General features: G+C 41.3%; 1 protein-coding gene and 1 long non-coding RNA gene across 2 annotated transcripts; both read left to right on the top strand.

Annotated features, from left to right (window-relative positions):
- Positions 1 to 590: 590 nt before the first annotated feature.
- LOC148976929 (uncharacterized) lies at positions 591 to 5,706 on the top strand. The gene is made up of 2 exons (XR_016145670.1): positions 591 to 1,837; positions 4,224 to 5,706. It is a non-coding gene; the product is annotated as an uncharacterized LOC148976929 (long non-coding RNA).
- A 1,593-nt stretch (positions 5,707 to 7,299) lies between these two features.
- Positions 7,300 to 10,859, top strand: sox4b (SRY-box transcription factor 4b). The gene has a single exon (XM_039662010.2). It carries the CDS (start codon positions 7,876 to 7,878, stop codon positions 9,010 to 9,012), a length of 1,137 nt encoding a protein of 378 aa, XP_039517944.1. The 5' UTR covers positions 7,300 to 7,875; the 3' UTR covers positions 9,013 to 10,859.
- The last annotated feature ends 1,902 nt before the right edge of the window (positions 10,860 to 12,761 follow it).

Here is a 12,761-nt window from a genome sequence, read left to right as displayed (position 1 = left end):
AATATGGTAAGAAATTACAGTAAAATAATGTTATTTAATTTGCAGTATGCTTAACAGTACTGTAGTTAGTGTTACGGTAATTTTACTGTTAAATGAAATACAGCAAGTACTGGATAATTGTTGCCAGTAAGTTACTGTTAATTTGACAAGAAATTTTTTACAGTGTAAAACAAAATGTTTTCATTATGTTCTTTGTACAGCAAACATGTTTTGCATCTGTATCAGTTATCTGCAATTATCTGTCCTAGGTCAGATGATACTGATACCTTTCTTCAGTTGTAAATCATTGTTGCTTGTGACAAAAAAAAATAAAAATAAATAAATAAATCAATGGAAACTAGTTATAGCCATGCATAACACTAAAATACAGATACAAAAAGCAACTGGCGCCCATTGTTCCCTGGTGTCGTTATCTACCATTAAACGCCGTTTCGCTCGTCAAATGTTGAAATCATGTTTTCTGTGCGTCTGTAGGACAAGCCCATCAGAAACAGCCATCAGTCACTAATATCATATCAGATTGTTGCACACCACTGTTTACAGATCAGCCTTACTCTAAGAGACAGTCAGAAATGAGCATAGCGTGCGAGAGAGAATAGAAGTGTTTATGTGTGTATGTGTGTGTGTGAGAGAGAGAGAGTAAGCGAAAATACACTCACAGGAAAAACAGGAGGCGAAGAGTGCAAAAAGCGAAGGAATACATTTTTTTGTGAATGTATAACCTGTGAATGCTGTCGTGTTGCTCCACTTGTCGTGCCCAGATCGTCTGGCTGCTCTTCTCCTCACACAGCTCCACAGAGGCAGACAGTGGGCATGTAGTCAGCGCGGTCGTGTCCTAGCCCTGGTGGATGTGTTCCCCAAGTGCCGCCTGATAAGAGGGGCTCAGAGCAGCGACTAATTCACCATGAAACTGTCGCCAGAGCCTGACTGATCGATCACTGCTGAAGGAGAAGAGGAAGAAACAGTTGGAAAGGAGCTGATCCCCAAGAGATATGGCAAGGCGTGCCAGTTTCCCTCCAGCAGCTCAGGAAAAGAAAGCAAGAGAGAGTGAGAGAGAGAGAGAGAGAGTCTGCAATCCCTCTGATTCTCCACACGATGGCTGCTGGCGGAGAGCAGCTCCGCTGGTTAAGAGCGACGCAGCTGCGTCTCTCGCTCTCTCTCACTTGCGGCTTCCAGACAGCACTGGGATCGATTTAGGTCAACATGTCTGGGGCAGCGCTCTCCCCTGATTCACCCGCTAAAAGCGAGACTCCGGGAATCTATTATCCAGTTACAGGATGATCGCATATGTCCCGGAACAGGATAGGTCCGGCATGGGAGAGGCCTGTGGTCAAAGCCTTAAATCGGAATCGAGTCCATCACGACAATCCACACCAAAGAAGATGCTTTCATTCCTTCAAGGAAGTGTGTACCTCTGGGATCGGCTGCAAGCATGCAAACTCTTTGGGGAAATGCTGTATTCCAGTGTATATATCCAAGCTTTTTCAAAAATCTGCCTCCAAACTTCACAGACACGGTCACATTCTCCGAAGAAAGCCTTCCAAGCAAGAAGAGGCTTGAAGAAGGAATAGTTTGGGAGAGACAAGACAAGAGAGGTGTCTCACTCCCTCCCTCCTTAAAACAGAAGCGAGTGCAGTGTGTGTGTAGGGTTGGAAATGTGTGTGTGCCTTGGCTGCCGCAGTGCGTCTGAGGGGAGAGAGGAGGGAAACTCGAGCAGTCCGACTCTGCCCAGAGACGACCGTGCAAACTGGAGATACAGCAGCCAAATGATCGGAGGTCAGCTGACGCATCTGCCATCGCTCAGCATCCTACCCAGACCTGGACTGCCAGCATGGAGGTGAGGAGAGAGAATCAAAGCACTGGGAATCCCTCACCAATACATTTGGCTGCCAGGTCTGGTCCTGATTTCTGGTCCCTCATGTGGGCTTCAGGGAGAGCGCTCAGATCTTGGGGGAATAATCTCTTACTTGAATATGAGATGCCGCCTAGAGTGGAATATTCATTCGGGAGTCATAATACTTAATGTAATTATTGGTCAGGAGAGAAGTCATGGTGAAATTAGTACACTGTACAAATATGAAAAGAAACGTGCATATTTTAGGAGGGGGGGGGGGGGGGGGTTTGAAAAGTCAGCTGGGTGAAGCCCTCTAAAATAGAGTCTAGTGAGGACACTATGGACTATGGACAACTGACTGGTCAATTATTCCTCTCACAACACTACCTTTACCAGTTTTTAGTCTGGTTTATAAAACCCAGAGAGGAACCGTTTTTATTTCACAGTGATTTTCTATTGCGAAATAAACCATAAGGCACCTTCTTTCAACACAATGAACATGCTTACTCAAAAACCCATGCATGAATGTGCACAGCCTAAATATCACAGTGTCAAGATTTTATTAAGCCCACACACTTTTGTAAGGTCAAGACCAATGTTGGAAAGGAGAGCAAGAACACGAGAGCTCATCGGACGTGTTGAATGGTGAAAAAATTGTGGTCTGGTAATTGCTCTGTGCTCTAAGGTCACTTCAGAGGAGTGCGCCTACACTGTGGTCAGGTGAAGGTATTAATACACCATATGTCTCTGTAATTGACCAAAAAAACGGCCTTGTCTGGCCAACACCACCTGCTCAATGCCACTCCTTTTCAACCTGAAAAAATTAAAAGGCTAGAATGTTTTTGTTTTTTTTTAAATTGTAAATAACATTGCAAATTGCGTACATATACTGTTTGTGTAGATATGAGAAGTTTAAAGTGTATTTTGGCCAAATAAATATTTTAAAGATACAATATTGTATGTATTTTAAATAAATGGGAATTGACCACAGATGATTATCCAAATGTGTTTCTCGTATCAGGGTGGGCCGACACTATGCTGCTGTCTGGGAAGCCTATTATATTGGTTGTATTGGTCAGTGTTGTAGTCGAGACCACCTCACTCGAGTCCGAGTTGACACCGAGACCAGAGAGAGTCGAGTGCGAGTCAAGACCGAGTCCATAGAGAGTCGAGTCCGAGTCGAGTCCGAGACCAGAGACGGTCGAGTCCGAGTCGAGACCGAGACCAGTGAGGGTTGATTACCTAATTTACTTTTATTTACTTAGAGAAATCCTTTTTTTTTTTACTGAATTTACTTAGAGTTTAAAAAATATGATCAGTTTAGGGTAAAAAGGCCACATAGTAGGTGGTGTTAAAAGTAATTTTATTACAATTTGTCATGCGCAGTTGCGCACTAGAAAATCACCAATCACTGGCCGTGTCAATCAATTTAAAGAAATATTTTATTCACATACATTAATAATCATGAAAAATATTTTTAATTGAACTCGAGTGGACTCGGGAAAAATTCCGAGTCCTAAAAAAAAAAATGTTCGAGTACGAGTCAATTCCGAGTCCAAATGGACACGAGTCCATGACAAGACCAAGACCATTAAAATATGGTCTCGAGTCCGAGTCCGAGACGAGTCCGAGTCTAGAGTACTACAACACTGGTATTGGTTGTTTTGAAATGTTCTTTATAAATAAAAATTGTATGGTATTGTATTAAGACAACCTTTTAGCAACAGTTTTCAGTCTGAGCGGATATTACAGATATAGATGAAACATCAGTGACGTTAATTTCACTTCAGAATTTCATTTCTGCTTTTGAATGAATGGCAAAAACATCTTCCCTGATTTCCAAACACAAGAACAAAACATGACAATCCTGTTTTTTTTTTGTTTTTTTTGCATACACATTTCCTTAACATTCATGTTCAATACACAGTCAAATCGAGGAGGTAAAATGAGAGCAGATGGGCCCTCTCTGCTCAATGCCCTGCTTCTCTTTCTTACACACACATTAACACACTTTTCTTTAACCCTTATCTTTAATCTCCATTTCAGTTTTTCCCTTGTGGTCAGGTGTGAAGAGCTTGACCTTTGCCTGTAACTGGTGTTGTGTCACTTTGTCATTTTTTTGGAAAATGTGTCAATTTTCATTTTACTTTTTTGGTGCAGTTTTATTCCACAATAGATACAGTAGTTCTTTTTAGGTCATGTTTTGTTGTTGTTGTTTTACGATTTTATGTTAATATGTGGTGTGGTCCTGCAGTGAATTCACGTGCCTTTCACATTTGTGTCTCATCAGATGGTCTTACATGACTGATACATCCTCACACATTTCACAGTCTGGTAGTGGCCACAAAACCATAGACATTCTGCATTTTATCTCTTCTTTTCATTACAGGTGTCAACATCAAGTGTAGTTTATCGGGTGCCTCAAGAACCTGTGTTACCCTGCTCTTGCTATGCTTATATGCACATGTCTGTGAGCTCAAAACAAGAGCTTCTACTGCATGTCTGGATGCCTGCCTGCACCTATTTTATCACACTCTTTTAAAGCTCCTCACGGGACAGTGAGTTGTGGTATGGACATGAACCTCGAGGAATCCACTGTTCTGCAGCCAAACATCTCTCCAAAGGGTTCAGAACCTAGGAAGTGTGTGTATGTCTGTGTGTGTGTGTTTGCAATTCACACATCCCAGAGGATTTTAGCTGCGTGACAAGATTTTATATATTGTAACTGGGTAAAAATGGCATTATGGATGTTTGGCATTATGGAGAGACATGCTTTCTGAAGAATTATTAAAACAACATTTAATATAACTTTTCTTTGCAAATCTCTGTCTTTCATGCTTCCATCCAAAGCTGACAACAGATGTTCACACTGCCTTTGCTGAACTTTGTAAATCAAAGTTTGAAAACAAAAGTCTTGTCAATAGGCATGCTGGGAGCTGTGTCTAGAAATGATTAACTCGGCATTACCAGACAGGTGCTCAGTTGATAAGATAAGATGTATCTGAAGCAGCTGTTCAAATTTACATTACATGATATGGTGATCAATATCTTCATTATTGCACAGCAGATGTGCGGTATCTTGTCAGTGAATGACACAGATTTATGTACATGTGTGCTCTATATACACAAAGTGTCTATGTCAGTTCACAAAAAAACCCCCCAAAAAAACATGGATCTGAGTGTGCACACAACTCTGCATCTGACTCAACCTAGTGTCCTCTCAGAGCAGATCAATTATTCATCAGTAATCATTAATCATAGCGTTTGTCGTGCATTGCAGAACTGTAGAATGGGAAATAATGTCCAGAAGTAACATCATCTAAAACAGCATTTTTCTAATTATTTTATAATCATTCATGCAGCTTTTATTACCTCAACTCTGGCCGACTGGCCCCCAAGGTCCACTTTCCTGGAAACTCTAGGTCCAGTTTTGATCAAATTCATCGGCCTATAACTTTCTAGTAATCCTGAAGACCTTGATTAGATGTTCAGATGTGTTTCACTAGGGTTGGCGCAAAACTCTACAGGGAAAGTGGACCTTGAGGGTCTGAGTTGAGAACCCCTGTTGTAGAATAGGAATATTTGTACATTTATTACTATATTTATTTGTCATGCCTTAGGACTAAAACATTGGTGATGGTTTTTAACAGAATTGTTGCAGCACAGAAAAAGAACATGAGATCAATTTTGGCAACACATAAATTGAACTCTAAATGATATTTCATTAATTGTGTTTTGAATGTATTGTTTTCTTTGAAATTAATGGTTACATTCACCTAATATAAGCATTTGTTGTGAGAAAAAAAAAAAAAAAAAAAAAATCTTGAGTCTCAGTTCTCAGCCCAACCCCGTGCATGCAGTATAAAGGTAGCTGATTACTGGAAATGCCAGTGACCAAGCAATAATACTGACAATAAATCGGATAGTAGATACTTATAATTGTGTTGTGGGTTATAGACACCCTGCACCTGTTGTTTGGCGTTTTGCACGTTTACAGTCGCGAGCTGTTCAGCTGCGTCACGCGCCAACACAAGCCATAAAGTGTAAGATGCAATACACCCCCCGCGGGCATAAAGATAACACGTTATTTACATATATCCATGATGCATTTATTTATATGTGTACTTTATAGACTAATCTAATAAAGATGAAGTTTTGAAAACCTGCAGACCGATTTGTGGGGTTGGTGTGCGTGTGTGTGGCTGTTTTACACCGAGACAAATCAAACACGCAGAAGACAGAGATTCAACTGTGAGATTTAGCCTAACACTCCTATGATAAGCAACAAGCATTACATAATTTTGTGTCATGTATGAGAGAAATGTTTATTGGATTCATGTGGATACATCTGTGTGTTGATATAGAGCTTTGTATTGTTTTGATTTCTCTTGCAATTCATATTCGCATTTAATATAACAATTCATGACGCATAACCAAACGTGAAATGCTCAAAACTGTTTTTTTTTTTTGCTGATTTATCCTTAAGTGAAATGCGTGACATTACTATCACTTTTTTAGATCTCGTGCTTGAGCCTATGTTTTGTGTAAACAATAACAAGGATGTAAAACAAACATTTTGTTGCATTAAAAACAAACGAAACGCGTCCCTTGGCTCCACTCTGCCATCTAGCGTCACTCCAATCCGGTGTTTCTTCAACAGTAGATCTGGCTTAGTACTAGATTTGGTAGATTCGGGGTAAATAACACATCGTGTATGACTGTAGACCTCTAGCCCTAATCATGAACATGTACCAGTCTCACTGGCTCGTGGGCAGAAAGGGGTGCGAATGGTGTAAACTTGTTCAGTGCATTCAGCGAGTTAGGTTCTCTTGACGAGATGTTGAGAGTGTTGCTCAACCTGAACTTCGAAAATGAACGTTGCTGTTGTGTGTTTTGTTTAGGGGGTTAGGGGCGTGCGTTCTGTGACAATGGACCGCCCGGCTTTTCAGTGGCTCCACCCTCTTCCGATTCAACCACATTAATGCGCATAGACTCGAGACCGGACTCAGTTACACTGTGTGTCTTCCGATGTATAGCCCAACAAAGCATGAGCTTGAGAAATGAGCTGACTTGATGGCAGATATCGATGAATACGCAGAAAGCTTTAATTTATTTATGGATATGATACTTTATTATTTTTAGCATTTTATCATATTATAGGCTATTCATTTTTATTTTATTTTATTCATGTAATTCGTTTCTTTAAATGTAAATGTGTTTTTCTGATATAAAACATACACAGCACTTTTAACTCAAAGCAGTAAGTGTCTGTATTTATATGCATTCGAATTATATGCATCACACCTCCCCTGTCTACTTGCAAAAACGAAAAAATAAATAAATAATAATAATAATAACAATCGTGTGCCTTTAAAACTAAGTTTGTGGTGTATGCTGGAATGAGGTCAGACCCAAAGCTCCTCATTGCACGCGCTGATTATTATTAGATTCCTTTTTCAGCCAATGAAAAGAGAGTGGGCGTGTTTTGGCGCAGAGAAGGCTAGAAACAGCCTATGATTGGCTGGCCGCTGTCGCTATTATACCATTGGAAACGGATAAAGCTGTATGAGGCAGAATAGAAGTCTGTTGAAACTTACAGACTGCTTTTAAGAGACGGACCCTTGTTGCTAGCATTACATGATTTTCCCGCATGGTTTAACGGGGGAAGGATATGCAGAAGGAGTCAGATATCTTCCGACACTTGAACAGAGCTTTGGCTGCATCGCAGCGCATACCATAACACTGAGCTTTCGCATAGCTGCGCTCATACACAAACTTTCAACTGCTCATCGACTGTTATACAACATTATCAATGGATGCACGGACACTGTGGAAATCGGAAACTGTATCAGCTCATTGAACTATATGATAAAGCCCCGATTCAAAACTTTAGACACACAAAAACCACTGCACTAAGCACGACAGAAAGAGTGTGGTGCACCAGCCGTCTCGGCTCTCCTCAGGACTATTCACAGACTGAGTTTTCTTTAGCGACACGCTGGACTTGAGAGTTCACGCGCTCTCTCTCTCAGACTGTAGCAATGGTCCAGAAAACAAGCAGCACTGAAAACCCCGATGCGCTGTTTGCTGGGGACTCCTCCGATTCCGGCGCGCTGGATCTGGACATGGCTTCCTCTCCGACCCCTGGTTTCACGGCATCCGGGGGTGACAAGCTTGACCCCGGCTGGTGCAAAACCCCCAGCGGTCACATCAAGAGACCAATGAACGCATTCATGGTGTGGTCGCAAATCGAAAGGCGCAAGATAATGGAGCAGTCGCCGGACATGCACAACGCGGAGATCTCCAAAAGACTTGGCAAGCGCTGGAAGCTCCTGAAAGACAGCGACAAGATTCCCTTCATCCGAGAGGCGGAGCGGCTCAGACTCAAGCACATGGCAGACTACCCAGACTACAAGTACCGGCCGAGAAAAAAGGTAAAGTCAGGCGGCCCCAAACCGAGCGAGAAGGGAGAAAAGATCAGTGGGAGCGGCAGCACGAGTGCCGGATCGAAGCCGTCCTCCAAAAAGAATGGGAGCCCCAGATCAACCAGCAAGCCGCACAAAATAGTTTTGGGTAGCGCGAAGGCGGCGTTTCCCGAACAGGGACCCGCGGATCACCACTCTCTTTACAAATCCAAGTCGGCGTCAGCTTCCAAGCAAATTCCCGACAAGAAGGCAAAGCGGGTTTACGTTTTCGGGGGCGGCAGTGGCATAAGCCCGTCTTCAGCAGCTGTGCCCGCCAGTCCTACCCTGAGCAGCGCTGCCGAGTCCAGCGACCCGCTGAGCCTGTACGACGACGGCGCGACGAGCGGGAAGGAGGGCGCTGATTCCCCCAGCAGCTCGTCCTCGGACCGCCACAGGTACACCAGCATGCGAGCGTCTTCACCCACTCCGTCCGCGTCACACTCGTCGTCCTCATCCCAGTTCTCCTCTTCTTCCGACGAGGAACTCGACGACGACATGCTGGACATTAACCCGAGCCCGGGTTTTGATAGCATGTCCATGGGAAGCATCGGCTCCTCGGTGCTGGACAGAGACTTTGACATGCATTTTGAATCCGGGGCTTCACATTTCGAGTTCCCCGACTACTGCACCCCTGAGGTGAGCGAAATGATTTCAGGGGACTGGTTGGAGTCGACCATTTCTAACTTGGTGTTCACGGCTCACGTTTTGAACTAGAGAAAGTTGAGGACATACTTCTGAGAAAGAACACTGAACAAAAGGGATAGCAGACAAGTGTGTTTGTAAAATAAGCCACCATGTGAGGGGTCCCGCGCGTGAGACAACGGCAAAGCGCTGAAAAACAAAAGCCACGATGCTTTCGTGAAACGCTGGCAGGATGGAAAAGTGCCGCTAAACATTTTGTCGCGAGAGGGCCGAAGTTATTTCCCCGTGCTCGGCACGAGACGATAGGAGGAAATTCACGAGGAGTGCTTGAGAAAACACGTTCTGAACTGGAAACCCATTGATTTGCACGTACACGAAGACGGGCTTCTGTCGTCTGTTTTAATCATTTTTACATCAAAAGAGACGTTTATGAACTTTAATGGACTTGTGGACTTTATTGCTTAACAGAAGTATAGCCTACTGAAATATAGGCTAGGCTGATTTTCAGCATGGCGGATTTATTGGCAAGGTGGGTTGACAAAAGATAAACAGGTTTTTTACATTAAGAAAAGGGGGGATGTAGCGCATGTTATCGGTCCTCTCTCTTGTATTGAGAATTCTGTAAGACTGTCGAACAGTTTAACTAACGTTAGGATCATTTAAATGGATAGATGGCGCTATGTTTGATTTCCTACTCGCAGGAAGAAAAAAAATCACCAGCTGTTTTCATTCTTAACTTCAGGATTCAAATACAAACTCAAATCTGTGCTGAACTTTATATACTACTCTCTACAATTCAGGACCAAAACTCTTTAAGTTTCTGAAACTATTGAGAAATACTGTTAAGTTTTGTCATGGTTGTTTCCTTTTCTGTGTTCTTCAGATGCCATTTTTATATGGATGTATTTATATAGGCCACTGGCCAAATAGTTCGTCATATTTTTATGTTCTTGTAAGTAGTACATTCGCATCTGTCTGTCTCCTTCTCCGAAGAAGGGCTAGAGTTTTAACCTTTGTTTTTTTATATTTAAAATGTAGACTTTTGACACTTAAAGAGAGGAAACGTTTGATTATTTTCTCAGTGTATTTTTGTACAAATATATATAAATGGGGGGTGTCATAGGTGTAAATCTCTGTTTTGGATTTCGTAATTTGAAGAGACAGGTGGTCGGTGGTCTCTGAATCGACCTCCTGTTTCATGTTTACAGTCTCAATCTGCAGGCGTCTTAAAGACACACACTCCAAAACCCAGTTCAAGCCAACATGTGCTTCGTTTTTTTACATTTTCTCTGAGCGTGCCGAATTAAACCGATTGTAGCTTTAACACGAGCGATTTTCTTGGCGTTTTATATCTTGAGAAACCACTGGATGGAAAATCGTTACACATTCAAAATGGTCCATTTGAGATTCGCGACGATGATGTACTGCGTTCCTCGCTGTATTTGAATATTTAATCTTTTATACTTGTCCATAAGTAGGCCTATAGCTAATTGTTTAGTATCTTAAGGCATGGTGAATAGATTTGTATTTCCGATTCAGGTTTTTAGCTGTTGTGTTTTAAAAAAGCAAGAAAAAAAAATCTTTGTACAGCTGTATCATAGGCAAAACGATTGTGTGTTTATGTGTTTTGCGCTTATCTCGACAGGCACTAGAATGGCTATCTTTAAACATTCTTGCTTAGCTACTTCATTTCAAGATGGTTGTTAAGGATTTTTATATATACATTGGAAATATATTAACTTTATTTTCACCCATTCTGTGCAATATGCTGTGTAGAAATCTTGTTTTGTCTTATCATGCCATAAATCTCATGCCAGCTTATTGTGTCAAGTCACTGCCTGACAGACTGTTCATAAACTCCTGTACAGAACTTTTTCATAAAGGAAATAAACTCAGCTGGAACTGAACCCTAAACACTGCTCCGTTGACTCACTTCCTCATTTGCATAAGTGGGCGTGTCACCTTTGATCCCGATGAACCGTCTGCCTTGTCTGTTTGGACTTGCAAAGCACATATTACCTGCCTCAACGATTTTTTAACGCTCACATAACAGCAGCTGTGCAAGCTGCATGTTGCATACTTTAAGTGGCTCTTATATCTGAGCATTTACAAATGTCTGCGGGTCAACGCACAAAACTTAGGCTATGCCTCGGTGACAGTAATTTGAATGTGAATGTGCCAGGCTTCTCGAGTACAGATGCTCCTTGATTATGAATTTGCACTGAAAAGTGATCCATGTGGCTTCATGCACTCAGTGACTGGCTGTCTAGCTAGCAGACTGCATCTCCCCTCCCCCTCCTCCAGACAGTCTGGGCTCCTAGAGAGGGGGATGGGCTGCTATCGGGCCCTTCACCACTAAACACAACCTTCATCGTTTATAGCCCTGATATTTCCTCTGCATCTCTGTGAGATTGCTATAAAAACATCCATGCACAATGTATGGGACTGCATATATATATATATATATATATATATATATAAAAACACATGACTTTGGAAATAACACACATGCAAAGAGCCACGATAGACTTATTATTGTATGCCCAATACGATTTTCTGTATTGTACAATCTGCGCACATTCCTCTCGCCGGTAGTGTGGGTGTTACCACAGCACCCAAAGAACAACTCAGCAGGGGTTCTGGCCAGATCTGTTCTCCAGAGGGAGGGGTGTCAGACAAGAAGCGGAGAGAAACCTGCCTGTCTCTGAGGACAGTAGCAAAAGAAAGCTTAGATATTACATTGTAGGTAGCCTAATCTCAGTGCAGTTTGGCGGTGGTGGAGTCATTGTCTTGTTGTAGGTTGCTTAATTATATTACTGTATCCATAAAAAGAATAAGGTTTATCTTCCTGACAGCCACTGGAAGAAGAAAGGCACCAGTTTTTCCATTTCATTGCATTACAAAATGACAGAAGAGCCAGTCTCTAACGGTTATAGTGTCTTTCATGATTTGTTGCCAAATATAGGCCTAAAAATATAATTTGCTGTTCTAAAGTGAGGAAAGATTTTATTTCTTTTACTGAAATGTTGCTTCCGTCAATAGAAGTTAAAAAGTACTGTGACGTTGTTGATGCAAGAATAGCTACATTTGTACTAGTTTTCTTGATTGTTGTGTATCAGTCACTAACATACATTTTAAGTGATCATTTTGTACCATTGCCACCAACTAGCCTACAACTCAGTGACAAAACAATGGCTAATTATATCATATTGAATTTAGATTATGTGCTTATTTGTTAACAATCTTTGAGACTAGATTAATTTACTGTGAACATGATTTTGTTTTTATACTACATGTTTCCTTTCTATACTGAATGTGTTTATTATGCTCATGTAAGTACCATTAATAATAATAGGGAGAACAAATCCAAATGCTAGGAATATTGACCCTAAACTGCTCTCCATAAAACACTGGACTCTGTGGCACTGAAATGTTTAAATATAAAACATCCTCCCTCTACCGTTCCCATTCTTTTTGACATATGGATCTTTGCATTTTAAATGAAGTTCCTTTGAACTCAAAGAGTTTGTTAGTGTGGTGTAATAGAAGGTTTGGTGTGTGCGCTGATCTCACCTTTAATGAGATTCATTAACTGAAATATAAATTCATGTTTTGTCAGGACAAACCAAAGCACTAAGGATCATTTGAAAGGGTGTTTTTCAATTTTTCACATAACTGTATGTGTTACACAGTGTATTTGAAATAATGCATAAACATGTAGTTTTTTGTATACAACATACATTATCAGTTAAAAAAATGCAAAAAAAGCTCGTCTTTTATAATCTATTATATTTAAACTATCTTCTAAATATACAATTTTT

This window comes from Pimephales promelas, chromosome 12 (assembly GCF_988280905.1).
Source record: "Pimephales promelas chromosome 12, fPimPro1.hap1.1, whole genome shotgun sequence".
In the NCBI taxonomy this organism is placed as follows: Eukaryota; Metazoa; Chordata; class Actinopteri; order Cypriniformes; family Leuciscidae; genus Pimephales; species Pimephales promelas.
Note: the sequence above shows the minus strand (reverse complement) of the source record. Positions and strands in the feature narration are given on the sequence as shown.

Excerpts from the sequence above, each read along its gene's own strand:
- sox4b (XM_039662010.2), top strand. The coding sequence starts at position 7,876 with ATGGTCCAGAAAACAAGCAGCACTGAAAACCCCGATGCGCTGTTTGCT.